This window comes from Aythya ferina (genome assembly GCF_964211825.1).
Source record: "Aythya ferina genome assembly, chromosome: 2".
NCBI lineage: Eukaryota > Metazoa > Chordata > Aves > Anseriformes > Anatidae > Aythya > Aythya ferina.
Window position 1 is genome coordinate 86547780 of NC_140297.1, and position 21520 is coordinate 86569299.

Here is a 21520-nt window from a genome sequence, read left to right on the forward strand (position 1 = left end):
TAATATAGCTAAGAAATTACAATTTCTACTATTATAAATAAAAGCAAAAACAATCTAAACAACATTCTTCTAAACAAACCCCTTTGTATTATCACCTTTGTTGCTCTTCTGGAACATGGAGTTGTCAGCATTTGATCAAATTAATATATGCTGGATATTGAGCATTACGTTGTTGAAAAACATACTAAAACATTTGTGTTCTTAATTCCTCTCATTATTGTTGTTTTTTTGTTAGTTTGTTTGTTTTTGTTTTGTTTTAAATATCATTCATAAGTACAATACAGTACACAGTACAATACCTTACATTGGTGTGCCTTTTGACATACAAGTTGTGGAAGTTGTTTGTGTTTTCCAGCTGGCCTGCTTTGGGACCTTGCAACCTCTGAATGATCTCTGCTTTCATTTCCATGGCAATGTGAGCAGGCAGTAAAGAAAGTAGAAGACGCTCCTAAAATTTAAAATGGTATGTCCATAATTTATTCAAGGAGAATAAAATCAGTATGGAATCAATATTGTGCAAGGTATACTTTGTTAAGATGCTACAACAGTTTGATGAGGCTTGCAATCATGCATTTGCCTGGTACAGCCTCCAAAATTAATCAGTTCCTTGAAGAACTCGACTGATATTAGCACATTTCCAAGTAATATCTAAGTAATATTTTTTCAAATGTATTTTAAATGCTTATACATAGTCTGAGCAGGTTGAAGACTGAAAAGGAAAAGATAAACTCAGAACACACAAAATGTTGGACTTTTGCAGAATTCATTATTTTAATACATATTCTGCCTTTAATTTGGCATTTGCCAAACCAAAGTTTTCAGAAAATATTCTAAAGCAACAAGGAAATTGGCTACATGCAAAAACAAAACAAAACCCATTTTTCCTTATCTTTTCTTGGTATTATACTTACGGTCTTCTCCTTGAGAAACTCCATTACCTCAGTACATTTTAATTTTGCCCATAACACCTGTGACAGCTTTTCATTGATTACCTACTTAACTGGTAAATAGAACTAACGAGACTAGCTAGAACTCTGAAGAAAAAAAAAAAAAAAAAATTCTACATTGATCATACCTCACCTCAAAACTGAACTTTCCATGGAAATTTCCTATTTTCTGGTAGAGCTGTGAGGAGAATCTAAGTCTGGTTAAGCATGAAAAACAGACCCTGAACCAATGTGGTAGGAGAAGTCAGCTATGAAAGCCCATGACAGATTCAGAGAGAGAAACAGCTGTACCAGGAAAGATGACCACCTCTAAAATTCATGATTTCTGCAAGTGTTATTCACAGTGATGCATTCTCTTTGGTTCATGATATGTAGTTTTGCGTTGTTTGCAGTCCTATTCATGAGGGTACCAGCAGTATAACCATTAATGCAACACTCTGCCTGGGATAATTATTCCTATTCAGATCTAATGGTCTTGAGCAGATCATGGCATTAACAGTGCTGTAAACTCTCTGATACGTACAGCTTGCTTGGTTATCTATCTCATTAACAAGTAATGAAGACTCCCCGTTCCCCAAAGCATTTGAGTCCTCTGAGCACAGCATTAGCATGCACAAAACCTCTGGATCTGGTCCTGTATACACTGTGTAAAAAAAAAACTCCTATTTCAATGAATCAAGACAGAATCTTGCTTTGTTGTTAAGTAGTATTGAACCAATCCCCCCTCCTTTTTTTTTTTTTTTTTTTTTTTTAAACTTTGTTGAAATCTAGAAGTAATCCTGACTCACGTGTGTATGGGCTGCTCTTTATTTTGCATACTAAATCATGTCACAAAAACAGTAAGACAAGTCATGAAGTCTGACTAAATGAAAGAAGAATGAAATAAAAGGCATACTGTTTTCCTTCTGCTAAGATCTCAGATTGACACGTTGTAACTAGGATGAATATCTACAATTGACTTTTCATCTAAATGTTAATGTTCACTTATTTCTTGAACTGAAAGATTTATTTATTATGTTTAGGCAGGTAGACATCCAAGAGGTCAATGTATTTTCATTTTTAAAATAGCCTGGTGGAGATATTTTGCTAGCTTATAAAGAATGCCTCCAAAACCAATCATTTTTTCCCCATAATGAAAGCCTACTCTTGCAAGTTGCTGTTTATCAAACAGAAAGCAGTTGTGCATTTTGTGACTTATGGTACAGGTCAGCACTTGTTATCATTACACACGTAACAAAGAGGTGAACTGTCTTCGCTCCAATTTTACTTCACTGTGCTCTGTGCACCGTTGTGACCTGGCCAGTAAACACAAACTAGATCACTACCTTCCTATGACTCTTATGATTCCACAAGCATGGTGAGGCAGACACTCAATGACCAGGTTACTCATGATGTCTTGAAAACCTCAGAGAGGCAAGAAAAAGATCAAAGAGAGGAACAACAGAAATGATATCTGTCAAGCTATGAGTCCCAAATTCTCATGTGCAAGTTGACTTCCTCATCAGAATATTACCTGACTTGCAAAGGTGATTTTCCCAGTCGTCCCTAGTTATGTATCACTTGCCTAAAGCTTGGTAAACTCTAGGTGCTTGTTTAGCTTGAATAAATTGGCACATCTGTTAAAGCTCATAGAGCTGCATCAATTTTTATAAGGTAGCATTTGCAGCATTTTGCACAATGAAGGTTGTGCTGCTGTTATGATATAAACAAGCAAAATACCCTCAAATACTTGGAATGGTACATTTTCTTAAGTGCTTTTTATCAAAGTAAACTCTTCTTGACCCAGGGCAATAGTGTATTGTTTGTTCGTTCCTGTTTGTTATGTAAACTACTAATTCTGATTCACTCATTTGTACAAGACTACATGGCTAATGTCAGCCCTCCTTTTCACCTATAGATGTGTAACTTCTAAGAATTTGCAGATTTAAAGGCCAAAAAGAAAACAGTCCTCCATCTACTCAAATCTCTTGAATAATACAGACAACAAAAATGTCATCATGGAGAAAAAGAGGTATTCTGATAGGGTTTGCTACATTAAAATCAGTTTAGCACCTTACTCCAGTGGAGAGGAACCAACTTTTAAGCAGTTCACAGAATTTAATACTACATTCCTACAGGGGGCAATTCTCTCTCTCTTTCTTTGTTATCTATGGAGGAAACCAAATGTCCAAATTTTGGTCTTACTGGAAGAAACGCTCATCTTTGCAGTTGAGCCTTTGATGTTGATGAAGGCTGCAGAAAAGACTATATATATGTAGAACAATGATGTGAAATAGGGACATTTTTTGTCCCTGTAGCCCCATACAAGGGTATTTTTTTGTACCAGAGTGTCATTTAGGACATTCAATACAGAATTTTACTTTTCAGGTTTTGTTTTCAGATTGCTGTGGCATACATCTAACCATGTATTTAACAAACTTGACAAACCAGGTCAATAAGTCAGCAGTAAAAGCTCTAGAAGCAATCAGCCTATATGATACCTCAGCTTCCCAATGAAGTTTACAAGTAAACAAGGATAAATTATTTTCTTTTTTTTTTTATCTGCCTTTGAAAGGTATCAAGAAACAATCTACAAAAAAAAAAAAAAAAAAAGAATCACATGATTCCTGATCACACAGTGATGAATCAGCCACGTGGCTCACACAGACAGAGATCAATGGGGTACTTGTTTGGCAAATTATGGTACTGTTTTCCAATTCCCATGTATGTTCTCTTAAATAGACCTACTAGGATAAACAGCTGTAACTTGGTTTTGATTAAAGCTGACTTGACTCCTAACTGGGAGAAGAGATCATTTTTAACAACCAGGTGATATTATTCCCTTAAATTTGCTCAGTTAGTAACCTCCACCACCATTATTACCCTTGCACCGAGACTAATAAATTGTGTTTTATTCATACAAAACAAGGAAGAGTATTTAATCTTGATTACAGAAGCATTACGAGATGTAGAATTTATCAATTCCTTAGCTGTCTGTTCTACTGCTTGAAAATGCGTTCTATATTTCTTATTTCCAAATCTTGGTCCTGTTACACCTTTCTTAGCTCAAGATTAAAGTGCACACTATTTCTTGTAAAGAATTTAAACACTAATCAGATAACTCCATTTCCTTTTTCATCAGGTATACAAACTTAGCTCCATAAATCTCCTGCCACTACATACTTTCTACAGTCTTTTTTCTATACCTTATACAACCTTCAAACATTTGTGAAAGCTGATTTGACACAAGTCTTGACGTTACATTCCAGTACACAGACATTCATGCACATACTGTCTTGCCCTATTCCCCTCAATATGTCCACGACTTACATGGCACAGCTCTCCACTGTAACACTGGTAGAGTTCCCTGCCTGCTATGGCTGCAAAATACTTTTCAAAATTGCAGCTTTCCAAATTTCTAGCTAAGACACATACTCATCGTTTTCAGACAGATGACTTTCCAGACACAGGACAAAGGTGTATCTTGACTTGATAAATACAGTTTCTGAAATATTCTATATTACTCTATTTTCTATCAAACCAATATTTGACTTTTCCACAAAATGACTGTGATTGCTTTTAAATATCTCCTAGCTCATTAATAAAAAATACATATTAGATTAAAGGACAAGAACTAGTTCTTGCAGAACACTATGCACATGCCCACCCATTGAACATTTCCACTGACAATTTACAATTACACCACTCAAAATCCATTAGACAGGGCTCTTTTAATGGGGAGCAGTTTCAGAGTTTTTAACCAAGATATCCAGTGTCATTACATCAAAAATCTTGCTGAAATCTACTACTTCTGGGAAGTTATTTAAACCAAATCTGTTCCCCATTAAAAACTGAAAAACACAGTTATATAACTTTCTGCAAACTTGAGTACATCCTTCTATTTATTTACAAATACAGAATCATCATAGCAGAATCTTTAATTTCAAATTGATTGTTTTTAATCTTCCTATCTAGCTGCAGTCCGTTCCTTTGGCTAGGACAGTTTGGTAGTGTTCTTTTTTTTTTTTTTTTTGGAATACTTTTAAAACTGGTCCTGGCCTTGACAAAAACAGGCAAGGATTTTTCCCTGCATATCACAGCATTCATAATATTGAACCATTTTTTACATATCTAATTGCTGCTTTTCCTGTCACTCATGGCTAGTACAGACTTTAAGCCAAAGCTGACATCTTTTCTGATTACAGAATTATGAACTCTAATCTATTAATTAACACACTCCTAAAGGACTCCCTATTGCTAACAACATTCATCTATGTATTTTTTTAATTTGTGTGGAAAAGTTTTTATTCAAATCCCTGAGCATTGCATTGTAAGACTTTCTCCATGATCCTCTAGGTGAAATTTCAAGGCTAATAACACCAAGAACTACAAAATCAAAACCAGAAAATTAAAACACATAAGCTGAATGAGAGCACCGCCCCCTTGCTCCTCTCTACTTCACCAGCCAAGAAAAGCAAGGTCCCACACGGCTGGTTTTTTTTTGCAGAGGACACACAGCTGATGCCCAGGAGCAGAAGGCCTTGGCCACTCCAGCAAGAAAGGAGCCAGAATCAGGGGGTGTGCTCAGGACAGGGCCCTGGCTTGGGGACCATCCCCATGTCCAGGCGAACGTGTCAAGCCAAGGTGGTAGCTGAGGGCCCAGATCACCAGGACAGCCCATGGTGACCAGCCATGGCCATGAGGGAGCCAGGAATGGGTCAGGGCCAGGGAGGCCCAGGAAGGGCAGCCAGCCATCTCCTGACAAGACCACAGCAGCAGGGATAAGGCCACCCTGGGAAGTTGACCAAAGGCCAGGGTCTGAAAGAAGGGGCCCATGGCTGTGCACAGGCACGGTGATGGTGCAGCCTGGGAGCTTCTCCCCAGGGCTACCAGGAAGGGGTCACCCTCCCTGCACTGACCCTGCACCAGCCCTGGCTTTTGTTAGGAACGGGCGTATTGATTTTCATGCTAAATATGCACAATTCTGCACGCTCAACGTGCCCAGGTCATTTGCTGCTGAATAGCTCTATGTCTGCATAGTTAACATCCAGCTGGTCACCTTCATCTTCAAATACCCCTGAAACTATCTGAAAGCACTGCTTTGCCACAATAGTTTCAGTGGATGAGTCCGAAGCCTCATTTAAATGCACAGGCTCACCACATATTTGGCAAAGACAAATTCCTTCAAGGAACTTATGGGATGCTTAATGTTTATGCATAAATTACCATTTGCATATGAACACTTTCTATGACTAATTTTTCAGATGAGGCTCACTGTACCTTCAGAATACAAGCATATGTGCTGCTTGTTCCAAGTCAGCAAACAGCAAAACAATAGAGTGAAAACAGAACATAAGGATGTACATAGCCACAGCTGCTTAATAAATCGACACGATTTCAAGGTTTGTTTCAGCGTGATCCTGTTAAGTCTTGCTTTAAGGTTTTTATATCTCAAGGCCACTGCTGAATGTCCAGAGGGAGCATTCTTCATATAACGTGTTTGATGAGATTAACATAGTCATTACTATGTCAGTCTTTAATAATGGTAAAGTATTAGGAATCTGGCATAAGCATAGTGCAGTGCACACACTGTCTTACTTGAATTCACAGTCATGTTTCAGAAAGAAATGTGGTATCTTATACACAATTTCTGTGCAATCCAAAAGGTGAAAAGCCATTGTAAACTCAGAGCAATAGTTACCTTCATTTCTTTGTGTGTATACATGTATATATATGTATATATATATATATCACTGTTAAAAAACACCCCAAAACTACTAACTAACACTAAATTAATAAATAAGTGTTTATACTAAAGTATGCTTAGCTGTCAACTGCAACTGCATTTAGAGCCTGAATCAATACCAAAAAGAGAAGCAAAACGTCTCCTACGGGCACTAGGCCAACCCCTTGATGAGCAAGGAATTTTATTCCTTATTTTTCCTTCTATTCAGTTCTTTCCTCATCAAGTCTCTTTCTTAATTTAGGAAGCACATATACTAAATATATATAGTTTTGCTTTCTTAAGCTAGTAGTTAAGGGTGTTAGTCAAGGAACAGGGTGCATCAGATTATTGCTCTGGTACATAACTACAAGAACCTTCCACAGTACCTGAGGCTGGCATGTTCGTATGGGAAAGTTACAAGCTCACAAACTAACAGTGGGAAAAGCTGAAGTAGCAGCTTAAGATGAATTTGTTACTCTGTGAAGTTTATTAGCCCTGGCAGGTCTATAAGTTTTCAGCTAGCGAGTTCGAATGCTGTGGTGAAAATATCTTTATAAATGGTTGTCAACAACGTATTAATACCAAATATCATTAGACACCCACACTCTGTTTCTTTGCCTTTTCAAATATAGTAGCAACAGTTGAAGTATTCAAGCTATACTTCAGTTCCCCCCCGCCTCCTCCTTTAGACAATTAAGCCTTTTAACTCCAAATAAAACTCCATTAACATTTTGACGAGAAAAGCTTGATTTTATTTTTAGTTAAAAATTAAAAAAAAACACATATGAAGGTGTCTATGCAGCCATTTCCCCATGGACAGAGATCTCCTGATTGGCTGCCCAGTTTAGAGACAAAACTTGTCGAAAGCGTCAAATCCAAAGCAAAAGCATTTCTACAGAACAACCTTCCCTTTAAGTAGCAGGATCATGTTTGAAGTACACTAACAACATAGCTCCTCCACACTCTATTAGCTAGCATGAAACAGGTTGTTTTCACCTCAGACTTCGTAATCCCAAAGCTGGGACTTCTGATGCTAACATTTTAGCAGCCTGCTTGCAGAATGCCAATTAAGCATGGAAGAATAAATTTCCTTCTGTATTTCACTGGTAATTATCCAATATTTTACCAGATGCCATACGGGTCCCAGACATTTGTGTGATCAAACATAAGTTACCACACAGAAGGATCAAAAACAAGCATCAGTCACCCAACCATGCCTGCTGTGGGTTCATAAACACTTCAAAATGGGTCAGATGAGCAGTCAGAAGTAGGGCCAGATAGCAATGAAAATGAATCAAAAAATCTTAAGTCTTTTCATTGGATTAATCAGGAGTAGAGGTAGATAACAATCAGTTTGGCCCATACAATGGCTTGCTTTAAATTGAAAGAAAAGTTAACTCAAGCAAAAATTAATTCAAAAAAAAAAAAAAAAAGTTATTTCATTCAAATACAAATGAAAAGGAAGCCTACAGTAAAATGTCTGTCCTACTTCTTGTGAAGCAGCGATGATAAATTTTACTGATGTAAGCTGTATCTTTTAACACCTTTTTACTGAGCAGCACAGTAAGCATCACTGTTCATTCAAGGCTCACTTCCTAGCCTTGAGGAACAAAAAGCTGACTCACCCTAAGATAAAACCATAGAAGAGGCAGATCTCCAGAGGGTACACTCTGCTACTGCATTTATAAAGCCAACCTTCTGTTTCCTTACAACGATCTAAATAAAAGGTAACAGTATTGATTTGCATTGTATCTTTAAATTGGAAATAAAAGTTTCTGTTTTGTTTATTTGCATCATTTATATCCTGTAGAAATCTCTCAGCAGCTCTTAAAAAAAAAACACACCTGTATTTACTACTTACTAAATAAAGTTTTAAATGAAAAACTATGTTCTCACTGGAAAATAAATACACACGTAAAAAAAAAAAACAAATCTCTTAATTTTGATGAATCTTACAAGGAAAAAAAAAAACAGCAACTTACAGTACAGCAGATATATGAAAAGCTATTAATGAACATATACTACAAGGCCTAACTTCTCAAATCAGAATTTAAATTCTGTAAATCACAGCAAGGGTTACAGCATTCAGAATTATCTTCATTTTATTTTCTAAAACTCCCAAGTAACATTTACAATGTTACTGCATGCACAGCTCCCAAAGGGTTTTATACAGTAGTTTTCAGAGGTGTTTTAGGCATTTAAAGATGCAGAGAGAAGCTTTGGGCTTAATCCACACAAAGACTGAGGTGGTAAATGCCTAGCTTTCAAGCGCTTTGTCACCAAGGAAAAGTAGATCCCAAGAAGTCAGACACTAGGACTGTGTGCAATGCACAGAGAAAATCTGAATCCTAAAAAACAGATAGAAAAATTAGATCTGAGAGAGGAGGCCACACAGGCAGGAAATGAGCAGAAAGGAGCATTGACTACAGTTCTGTACTGAAAACCACTAGAGGCTTAGCTCTGCGACATGAGGAGGCACCTTTATTTGCTTGGGAACTTGTTGTAGGTAAAACAGACAGGGAATTTTAATTGAATTAATTTATTGCAAACAAAAACAAACCTTCCATCACTTATTCAGGTTTTGGGAAAAAAACAAAACAAACAAAAAAATACAAAATAAACACCAAGACAAACACATGAATATCTATCCTCCCTGCTTCCCAGTCACAATTTTCATTATTCCTGTGAAAAGGTGACAGATGATATAGGAAATCAAGGTTGTATCTGGTATGTTTTTTCTTCTGCCATTCTGTGCTTAATCACTTCTGCTGTTCTTTGCTTAATGGTTTCTGCTGCCCTTGCCCTCAGTGTCCCCCCTCTGGTGTGTGCTGTCCATTGGGACAGGCAGGGTGTAGGCACTCCTTTTGGTGCCCCTAAGAGCTCCCCTAAGAGCTCATCCCCGGCCTCCAGCAGCTGCTTGTTTCTTTCTGTGTTTGGGCAGGGGGACTGCGTGTCTCTAGCTGGATAAAGTTTCGGCATGCAATGGCAAAGTTTTTCCACACAAAGCCTTTTTTTTTTTTTTTTTCCACACCTGCTTTCACGTTCCCCGTGGCAGCTGGATTCAGCTTTGACTGTCACACAGTGATTCGTGACCCCCTCTACCTCCCCATTCACCACTGCATCCCCACTACTTGCTGCTGCCAGCAGGAGCTCATTACAGATCCACAGCTACCACTGCTGCAGAAAACAGGTCATCAGATGTAGAAATTTTCAGATTTTATCTGAAGATCCAGGGTTTAGACAATATGCTCTGTGAGTGACCCTGTGTTCAAACAGTCCTCTGTCAAGAGACCTCTCTTCTAACCCAAAGGGAAAACACTCATCTGTGAGCAGATTTCCTCCCTCTGCAGTGCTCAGGTGAATTCCCTAGATCCCAGGCTCCAGCACAAGGGCCACTGTGTTCCCTGCTTCTCTGTCATGGAAGGCACAACCCAGCTGAGATGGCCCAAGTGTGTCCTTCAACACAGGGAACGTTGGGCCCCATCCTATTATTCTGTGGGACCAGGGCCAGGATCATGGAAAGCTAAAAGCCTCACGTACTGAGGGATTTCAAATGGGTCTAATTCTTCCCAATGGTAGGTTATTACTGTTCCTTCAGAATGCTGGCTTACACATGGGTGCCAGATTTTGTGTGTTTGAGAATAGGAACTAAATATTGAATAGTTCAGTTGGAAGAGACCTTCAGAGCTCTAGTACAACTGCAATACATACACACACACACATACACACACTGTAAAAACAAATACCAAAGCTGCAGTTGGCTGATTTGAGCAGCATTATTTCTAGTGACAAATATGCCATTGATGAATTAAACATATTCTATAATCAATGCACTTAAATAACTTCCAATCTTTTTAGAAATCTGGAAATGGTTTGTGAATTCTTTACATAGAATCCCTTTCTGATAATTTCCAGCATACACCATTAATATACTCCATCCCTTTACTTAAAGTGATCAGTTTTGAAAAGTTTAAACCATAGTTTAGTACATATATCCACCAGAAAAAACATGTTGACAAGGAAGATTTTGTACTGCTTAAACAGATGAAATGAAAGGAAAACAGACGATAATTTTGAAGACATCCTTTTCCAATTACACGTAATACTTGTCAAAATTTTACCATGTAATTCACAAGATTGTAATTTATTATTTACCACTGAAACTTCAGCAATACAGGCACATGCTGACTATTTAGCATAGAAGAACCATAATTCCTGGAACGGGAAGCAGAACTGAAAATGTAAGTCTTTAGCATAACAAGATGCTTATTGTCATATTTGGCTCCTGTTCCAGTCATCTGAGTGATTTTATTTTTTTTTTAAACCAATACTTCTGTATGTTTTCAGCCACTTATAGAGAGAATTGCTATAAAACGTACTCTCAATTTTAATAACGTGCTATTTTTATTTTATTTATACACTGTTGTTATTAGTAAGCCTAAGGGACTCAATTTGCTCTTCAGTTGTGCTTTAGTGCACATGCAGTGCCACTGACTTCTGAAGAGTAGATTTATCAACCAGGCATGAAGGTGACTGGAGGATTTCCTAGAGACTCAGAAGGGACTTGCTGAGGTTGTTTCAATGCTGGAAACTGCTGGAAGCTGTTGAACTAGAAGGGCTTTCTAGAGGAAGGCTGTAGGAAACTGCTCTCCTAGGGCAATGAGAAATTTATTTTCAAGCCTTGGTGTTTCCTCTGTTTCACCAGCAATTTAGAATTTTTCTTGGATGAAGAATTAACTTACCTTAAACAAGTTAACTGTGTGGTAATTAAAACTTGATTTTATTTACTCATCTATTGAGACCAGCAACTATCCTGCTCTAGGGCCTTTATGACTCATGCTCCATCATATCAAGGGTGTTTTAAAGTTTGAATAAACTCACAGCCATCCAAGCAAGGTTAAGCTTTTACAGCTACAAAAGTCCTGCAAGGACTGCAGCCCACGCAATAAGCAAGTTCTATAAATTACTCAGGGGCAAAAGATTGTTTCATGTTTGGAAAAAAAAAAAGCTTTCATTGCAAAAGCTCATCCCTTAGTCCATAACAACTGCTATTTAGGAAATGACACTGCAGCTGCATAAGGCATTTCTTATTCAACACTTTACAGATAGAGGTCTGCATCTTATCTGGCTGGTGCAAGATCAGTTCCTCTGATATTCCCCTCTATTTTTTTTCCTTGTGAAGCCTCCAAGGAAGCCTGGAGCTCTGGATTGTGTGCTGAAACAGGCTCCGGTCTGAAATTGTGTGGTGAAACAGAAAAGTGTTTGACTGCAGCTGGTTCATCCTTCTTTGGTGAACCCACAGCTCTTCCAGCAGGGCAACACTGCTTGCATTCAGCACAGTAACAGCCATCCAGACCCATCACCTCATATCCTACAGGATGGCTTCTTTTAGTTTGAGATAAAAACAGGCTTTGAAGAAAGGTGACGTTTTGATAACGTCTTCCAACACTAGTTTCAACTAACTGCCCTCATCCGTAACTTCACGTTTGCATTCACATATTTTTTTCTTCTACCTAACAGCAGTTACCTTCCCTTCAAGTGGGACAGCAATCCGATAGCACATGGAATACACTATTTTAATGTTTCTACTTTCAATGCAGAAGAAGGAAGTAAACAAGAATAAAATATAGCCACGAGGAACTGGAAGACCAGCAACAAATCATGTTTCTTCAGCATTATGTAGGAGGTTTACTTACGCTAGACAGAAAGGAAAAATGGCAGTCCCTGCAGGCCAGATTTAAAATACCTAAGTTATGTAAATCTGATATGTTGTGTTTTTTTTTTTTTTTTTTTTTTTTTTTCTAATGGTCAACGAGGAAGTATTAAATGCCCCCAAAAGCTAGGGACCAAACTACATTGCATTTGGGGCCCACACTATATTGCAAGATGTAGTAGTAAACACAGTTATTTTCAAACAATAGCCAAAAACATTTCTTATGAGGAAGTAAGGAAAATGCCTGCTGTTGAATTTACAGTAACAATTGTCCCTGCCCTCAATATCCATGATATGTCACAAACAAATTTATCTGGATACTATAAAGCAAGAAACAAAGCAGCATTCCCGCACTTCATGAATTCAAGAAAAAATATTTTTCCTTAAGTATTCTCTTCATCTTCTAGAAATGTGCATAAACTACCATCTGCAAAGGTGCATACTCGGGATTTATTTTATACACAAATTGAAATCAAAACAAATCAAATGTATTTGTCGATTTATCTTTAGTAGCATTAAGCTCACTGTAAAAGCTGACAGATCTCCATACTGTGGCATACTGTGCAATACTAAAGTACTTCTGTGACTAACCCTCTACATGCAGGGGGCACATATTCTGACAACAATTTCTTGTGACTAGGACCTGTGCATATTTTGTATTTGATAAGCAACTTTCACTAAAATATTTACTTTTTTGACAAAAGCAGAAAGCTGCTTCTTAAAAAATAATCTGAGTATAAAAGAAAATGAAAGGGACAGATATTTTTGTATATATAAATTTCTCAGAGAGGAGAACTAAGCAAGTCAAAACACGTGTTCATACAAAAACATTTGCCCTGTCCCCTGCTTACTTTCCTCAGGATCCTTTTGTAAGGGATCTTAACTTCCAGAAATCTAGACAGCCAATATCAAGTCCATCATGCTCACCCACAGGACCACTGAAACCTTCAGAGAATCTTTTTTTTTCCTCTACAAAAGCTGTCTTGACACTTCTCCACCCTTGTCTGCATGAGCATTAATTTTATATTCTACTTCCAGCCACAAACTCAAAACAGAGATGGGGTTTCTAAGTCTGTAGTTCCCTTGTCCCCCATGGAGCTCTGCCCACAACTCTTGGTGAGTGTGATACTGCATGCAACAGGTAGCAGCAGCATTTCAGCTGTTTCATCCCTACATTTTTATATCTCTCAGATGAATACATGGATATGAGGATTTAATACTGCTTATTTTATTTATTCTATTTATTCCTTGACCTCTTCTTCTCACACTTCACCTTGAGATAAATCCTGTAACAAGTCTTCCATAAACATGGAACACTTTTCTTTCACAATGAATGCAGAAGCATAAAAAAGGTATTTATTATGTTTACTATAGGGAATCATATGGCATAGTTCCAGAACACAAGCTTACTCTGGAAAAGATGAATCCGTTCATTCCTGCACAGTTAAAAACACACTTTCTGCTTCTTTCTAGTCATTGCTTCTAAACTTACAGTAACATTTCTCCTTTCAATGCTAATTTACTTTTCCAAAGAGATCAAAAATATATATCTTTTTAAATTTTCAAATTACTCAATGTCCCATTTCATTTAAGGAAAAATTTAAAATGTTCTTGCAGTTATTTTAAATGACTATTACCAATTTGCATTCATAAAAACAAGGTATTAAACATTAAGAATGGATTCCACTGAATGCCTTTCTTTCCCTTTTTTTCTTTTTCCCCTGTTATTGATAATAGCCAGTTAGCCTAGAATCAACTAAATTAATACTTTACTTTCAAAGGTGGAGTGAAAGTAGCTTTCTTATGTTTGATTATTCACATTTTAATTCCAAGAAGATGAGGTGGGCAAGCTACACAACACAGCTTAGTCCCCTAGGGCTTTTACTATTCATTTTTACATTCTATATCTATAGCCACAGAAATTCACTCAACATGACTTCTAAGAGCGCCTAATATAAGGCTCTTTAAGGCATGACCAGAGATACTTTTCTGAACTAGTGCCTAGCTTTGGCATTTTATAGACCACAAATACTAAGTGCTGCATACCAACTTGCAAGTTCAAATGGCATAGATTTGAGAATATGCCTTAAATCAGTATTTTTCAAACTTCTTAAAGCCAAAACTATCATGAAATAAAAATTAAATCAAAAGGCAAACTAAATCTCTCATTGAGGGGTAAACAGCCCTGCATCCATGTTAACTCAGAAGCAGCTGTCACTGCACTCACTCTGCAGCTGATGCCAGACTGTTTCCAATGCCACATTAACCTCACAAAATAAAAGCCTTTTCAGAGGGCAGCCGAGAGATTTGTTTAAATACGTAGGCTTTTCAGACTAAGAGACTGAGTCGTTCATCAAGGTTAGGCTAAGCACCTGACCAACTCAAACACATACTTCCACAGAATGAAAACCTTGCATCATATTCTACCAGTAATTTTATTTTCCTTGTTTTTAAAAATGTATTTTATTACCTACCCATACTAACAGGCTGAAATGCCAACATCCTTTAAGATAAACCACTGTACTGAAGAACTTGAAGTGATGAGCATTCCAGAAATAATGAAGTCAATTTGTCAATGACAGCTAGATTTTGCAGTTACACTACTCACTGATTCTTCCTCTCAAGCAAGATGTAAGTGTCTCATTGCAGGTAAATGAACAGTTGTGATATTTTAGGAGAAAGCGTTTAATATATGAAAGAAAGTTTCAGGTGCTATGGCCGGAAAGGGAGACAAGCAGCTAGTCACTTAAAGAAGACAGAGGTAAGTAGACCCTGTGTTTATGCTCAAGACAAGTACAAGAGTTTTCTCTTTGAATCCAGAAACTATGGGGCTCCTCTCTAACTACAAGAAATGCAAGATGCTAGACAATGACAGTGACTAGCGATGACAGAAGAGCTCCCACAAGTTGAAGAGTATTTCTACTATCAAATTATTTTAAGAGGAGATATGAAGACGAAGAAGCCACAACAGCTAAGAGGATGTAGAAAAGAGTACCATTAGCTCTTTGAGAGAACTCTGGTCAAGTAATTTTGAAGACCAAATGGTTGGCCCTTTCTATACACAAAGGTACGTTAACATGTTTATACAACTGCAAAATACCACTGACTAAACTAGCAGATCAATTCACCATCAACTTGAAGCTTTCTGAAACAGGGTTTGAGAGACACCATATAACACTGCCAGGATCAGAGTCAACTTAGGCATCTGGTGACACCTGGAGAGGATCGAAACCCTTCGGTGCTATTAAGACTTTGATTTTAACAGCGTTGTCAGTGAAAATGACCCCATTTCAATGCAGTTTGGGGGATTGAAAGGACATTGAATCTCTTTCAGAAAAAACTTTGAGTATGCTTTAAGTAGTGGCACATGTTGGGGCTGCTCCTTCAGCTCCCTCCAGCTATTACAAGTCCACCCTGTCTTTCAAGGCTCCCTACAGTCCACAGTTTAGTTGTCTAGTTATCCTACCTCATTGGTAAAGTCCCAGAAGGACTGAAGCCCTTAGACATTTCCAGAGTGTTGGATTTTTCACTTTGTCTATGAGACTCTGATCACTTAGTTTATTCCTACAAGTATAAAAAGCAATGCTTTTTCTTTTTCTTTTTTTTTTTTTTTAAAAATTGCTATAAATCACCACCATGACTAGCTGAGGCGTATCACATGGCTTCTCCATTTGTGCCATAGCTGGAAAAGTCATTCTCTTCCTCAAAATGGATGGCTGCTCAATTTTTCCACACATATTCAAAACCATGTTGTTGTTGTTGTTGTTTTTATTTTTCTACCTGAGTTTCAACAAACATCAAGCTGACTTGATTCTTTTCAAGTCTGCCTCTGACAATAAATCATGAATTTTTCAGGTCCTGTATTTAACTGCATTTTAAGGCACCCCCAAAACCTGCAGTTCTACTTAGATGTTCGAGTTCTTCTGTCTTCGTCCACTGCATACATGTGTTCTCATTCCAGATGCATTAAACACATTCATTAAACTATGCTGCTGCCACTTCCTTTTCTCTTAGGTGTATCTTCATTCACAGTATTCACACTTGTCAACCAATCCACCTTCAGCCAGTCATATCTTTAAAATGCTAATGTATGCTATGCAACAGCATACTAATATCTTTGATGGGCTGGATAATAACTTTAACTGAATGAAGAAAATTAGGGAGAAACTGTGGTACAGTGATTTATGTAAGTTATAGCATATCTATTTATAGCATTACACAGCCTTGTAATGATAGTCTGTTGGCATCACTGAGAATCCTTGTATGGAGCTTGGACAAGAACATTGACAACAACAATAATATTTAATTGCATTTTACATGCAAAAATTAATGGGAATTCAGCTAACAGTAACATGTACTGATTTTAAGTTCTATTTATAGCATTGCACAGCTTGGTAATGATAGTCTGTTAGCATCACTGACAATCTTTGCACAGAGCTTGGACAAAAACGTTAACAACAATAATATTTAATTGCATTTTATATGCAAAAATTAATGGGACAGGACTTCAGCTAATGGCAATATGCTATTCATATGCTACTGATTCTAAATTGGGTTATGACATATCATTTGTTCCTCAAACTCATTGAAGATGCATGCATTAAATTACAAGTCTGGAAAATACATATGGGGAAGAAAAATTAGCTATACACAAAAATCAGTTTTACATAAAATGAACAAAATGGAGAGAAAATCCGTCATAGAACGCCCAAAAGATAAGCAATCAACTCTCATTAGAAAGGCAGGTATTAATAGAACAACACAAGATTACAGTCTTTTACATAAAAAAAAATAATAATAATAAAAAGTAAAACAAAAGCTTGTGGTTTTGCTGATATTATCTTGTTACAACAATAAAAAATAGACATCCTTGGACATATTTGCAGAGTATTTGTATGTCACAGTAACAGTCACACTAACATTTCCATCTTCTATTTTATAACTACAATCACAAGCTGAACATACTTGTTTTCCCTATGATACCAGAAAACAAATGTTCAGTCTTAACATACGGTGACTATGTAAGGAGGAGTTTTAAAACAACCTGGAAGAGTTATCTTAAAAGGAAGGAAGACTAGCAGTCCAATTTTTTATTTGTAAACACACAGAGAAATTGAGCTATTATTAAATATTCCATTTTTCACAGACAGACTTAGTCCCGCAGCCTCTAAATTGCAAAATCACAGATGAGGAGTTAGTCATCTGGACTAAACCTATTTACTGTAATTGTGTTTTTAGAGTGTTGTCAGCGTGGATTGCATTACAGCTGCACACAATCCCTGTGAGCACTAGACTTTTTTTTTTTTTTTTAATTAATTAAAAAAAGAAACGTAGCCCCATTTGTTGCAGCACTTCAGCCCTGGGCAGCCCAAGGGTTCCTTTTGATGCTGTAAAGGGCACTGTTAAAGGTACCTGTGACAGACTGACTCATACCCAAAAGCCATAAAGCAAAGGGGATTTAACAAGGCCAAATTATACTCCTATTTTCCTCCAGTGCTCTGATGCTCAAAATATTGCAGTACCCCATATATCATGGAGTTGGGATGGAAGGCAGGTATCACGATCCACTGTGACATTCTAAAGGATCTCATTTATAATTTCTGCATTTCTCAAGGATCACATTTGCTATTGGATAAAGGCAGTCTTCCAAAACTGGCATTCTTCCCAAACACAGAAAATAGACAAGAGCTTTAAAGTCATTAAAAGTCATGCAGAAAAGTTCTGGAAAAGCAACTTGCTCTGAGGAGTGGAAACAAAAGATTTTAACATCCAGAGCAGAAAGCAAGCTAGATGAATTTGTGTCATTCCTACCAACGCCAACAAGAGGAGATCAGAGAGATGCAAAATGATTGATTCTGAGGTATGAATTGGAGAAGGTCATGATAATTAATATCACAGAATAAGAGGCTTTAAAAAAAGGAACAACTCTCGGGACCAATTTTTCTGATGACACAAAGTTATTCATTGCAATCAGAAGATCAGTGGACTGTGAACAGCTGCAGAGAGGTCTCAGAAGATGAAGGCCAGCAAAACACAGCCTGCCCAAGACCTGTCTCCAAGAGCTCCTGCCCACCTTTCTCTACTGTTCTCAGCCACTACGTTCCCCACATCGCTTCGGTGAGAACTATGCTTGTATTGGGCATAGGTGGCAGGGTTTTGGTAGCTGGGGAACTGCAGGGTTGGCCCCTGTGGGAAGAAGTCAGCAGTTCTGCAACAGACCCACTGCAGGACACAGCTGAGACCATCAAAGCTGGTGGCATCTCTAGGAAAACACACAAAAGAAAATGCCAGCGAAAGATGCCATCCAGGGAGAGCAGGAAGGAAACTGCAGGGGGAACACCAAGGTCAGAGAAGGAGCAGCTCCATGGTAGTGCAAGTGTTCATGGCTGCCCGAGAAGCACCCACACTGCAGCAGATGGATATGCCTGAAGGCCCATGGAGAGCCCATGCTGGAGCAGAGGAAGTCTGTGAGGAGGAAGGAGCAGGAGCTCCTGGCCACCCTGCTGTACCCCCATGCTGCAGAACTTAAGGAGAGAAGTTGACCTTGGGAAAGAGGGGAGCAAAGGCATTGTTTTAATGTCTGGCTTTTCTGCTTCTCACTACCCCAAGCTATGTTAGTTGGTAACAGATTAATTTTCCCCACATTGAGTTGTGGGGAAAGGATGTGAAACTGTTGAAGAGTGTCCAGAGAACAGCTACTAAGATGGTGAAAGGCCTAGAGGGGAAGATGTATGAAGAGCATCTGAGGTCGCTTGGCCTGTTCAGCCTGGAAAAGAGGAGGCTGAGGGGGGACCTCATCGCGGCCCACAGCTTCCTTGTGAGGGGGAGTGGAGGAGAAGGCACCGACCTATTCTCTTTAGTGACCAATGATAGGTCACTAAAGTGAGTGGAGTCAACACAGGTCACAGGAGTGGAGTCAAGCTGCAACAGGGGAGGTTCAGGCTGGATATCAGGAAGAGGTTCTTCACCAAGAGGGTTGTCACATGCTGAAACAGACTCCCCAGGGATGTAGTCACTGCACCGTGTCTGTCAGAGTTTAAGTGCTTGGACTGTGCACTTAGTCACATGGTCTGAATTTTTGGGTAGACCTGTGTGGTGCCAGGAGTCGGACTTGATGATCCTTATGGGTACTTTCCAACTTGGGGTATTCTAAGATTCTATGAGCCTGTTTTGCCCAAGACAGTAACCTGTAAGCTATCTCCTTGTCTTCATCTTGACAGACTTACTTGTGCCTTACTTGCTACACAGACTTACTTGTGCCTTACTTGCTACACAGACTTACTTGTGCCTTACTGCTTGAGCAGTCACTTAATGATTTATAATGGCTGAATTTGAAAAAGCCAATGGCAGCAGCAGCAAGGAAGAAGAAATTCTAAAATAGTCTAAAAAAGATCTAAAATAGTCTAAAGCCTAAAAGTCTGAAGTGGCTGTATACCTCTTTGAGACTGACTTCATTTGGGCATCAAATAAAAGTACATAGGCAATAACTAAAACAAACAAAAGGAAATGATTTTTCACACCATATGCAGTTTAGCTGAAAAAGCTCGCCACAGAACTTGTGAACATCAGAAACTTGCACTGTCTCAAAAAATAGACGAGGCAAATTCATACATGGAAAATTCAAGCACTTAAATGCAACAACATTTGGTTCATAAAGTAACTGAACCACCAATTTCCTTGTTCTCAGATTATCGGAGAAGTACCACCATATGTATAAGAGTGCATTTTCCATTTCATAGGCGTAAGCTGCTGCCTACCAATAAGATGTTGGGCTAGATGGTCATTTCCTTTGTGTCAGAGTACCTGTACTTATACTCTTTATTCCTAACAATCTCTGTTATTTTTTTTAACAACTTTTCTTTCAGAGGCTATTTATAATCTTTTAAATAAATATTATAACTGTCCTCTAAGACTGTCACCTGGTAGCTTAAATTGTCTCCATGTCTCCTTCCTATCTCTTCAGTTTTCGGTTTGTCTCCTAAATGCTGTTTTCATTCAGTTTCCTGACTTCAGCATAGTTCCCTTTTTTAAAGTTAATATTGCTGGTTTTTTGTTTGGTTGTTTTTTTTTGTTGTTGTTTGTTTGTTTGTTTTCCTTCTCTTTTAACCCTGCAGGGATGCTCACATACAATGCTCAAGGCTAAATGAAGATTTACTGCCTCTGATGGGCTTTCTCTGACTAAATAACTAAGAAGGAACTTGGTTTGAGAACCTGACCCTCGTAAAGTCTTATATCTGCACTCCTATTAATGTTGTATCAGAACACATAAGAGACTGTGCCTCACAATGGCGTTTCCCCAGCCCACAGGAATGCAGCAGAAGCCTCTTGCTAGCATTGTGTTTGCCTAGGGAAAAATACTCTCACTGCCCTGAGCAGTTCTTCATCCTCAATGAGGATAACTGGGATTTGACTTTAGCATTCATATTTTAGTGTTTTCAAAAAAGTTTATCCTACTTTGTACTGACTATCTAGAGTGTAGTAGCATGCAAACTGTTTTTCATTTTTGAGGTTTTTACTACATAGCTATTAATGTCTATATACAAAACGGGAGGTGAATAAAGTTTGGATAGGACTAGCATATCAGATACAACAATTTACAAGCAATAATCTGAGTAATAATACAAAAGGAATATAGCAGGAGGAATGAACTGATACATTCTCAAAGAGTAAACCAGTCTTGGTTCTGATAGGGTAGAATGTCTCATTGAAACATTGCACATTAAAAAAAAAAAAGAGTATTTTAGAAGAAGAAATACTTGAAGAAAGCAGATGCCCTGCTTTTCAGGGACTGAGAGAGGTATGGAAAATGATACCAATTTGTTGGCACACAGAGACACGGAAGAAGGAAATGGAATGATATTTAAGAATATAAAATGCATTGAGGGCCTTTTACCAGGAATATCCAACAAAGACTACAGATGCCTCAAATGTCAATGACGGAGGAAAAGGAATGCTTTGCAAAATTATTTACAGAATGGCCTTGAGTATTCAAAGTGATGAATCTGTGAAAAGTCAGCTGCAACTCTTGGCTCTGTCAGATTTCATTACTTAATAAGAGGAAAAGGAAATCCAAAGCAATGGATATAAGTACCAGTGTGCAAGAAAGGCAATGATTAGTTCATTAAAATACACAGCACCCAGGAATACATGTTAGCT

At 38.0% G+C, this 21520-nt stretch overlaps 1 protein-coding gene across 3 annotated transcripts in view; it reads right to left on the reverse strand.

Moving 5' to 3' along the window:
* The window catches only part of ADCY2 (adenylate cyclase 2), a 202890-nt gene that overhangs the window by 73768 nt on the left and 107602 nt on the right, over positions 1-21520 (reverse strand). For all 3 annotated transcript variants that reach the window (XM_084510129.1, XM_084510130.1, XM_084510131.1), the window contains one exon: positions 300-448. In XM_084510129.1, coding sequence (XP_084366255.1) covers positions 300-448 — 149 coding nt within the window. The remainder of the gene's footprint in view (positions 1-299; positions 449-21520) is intronic.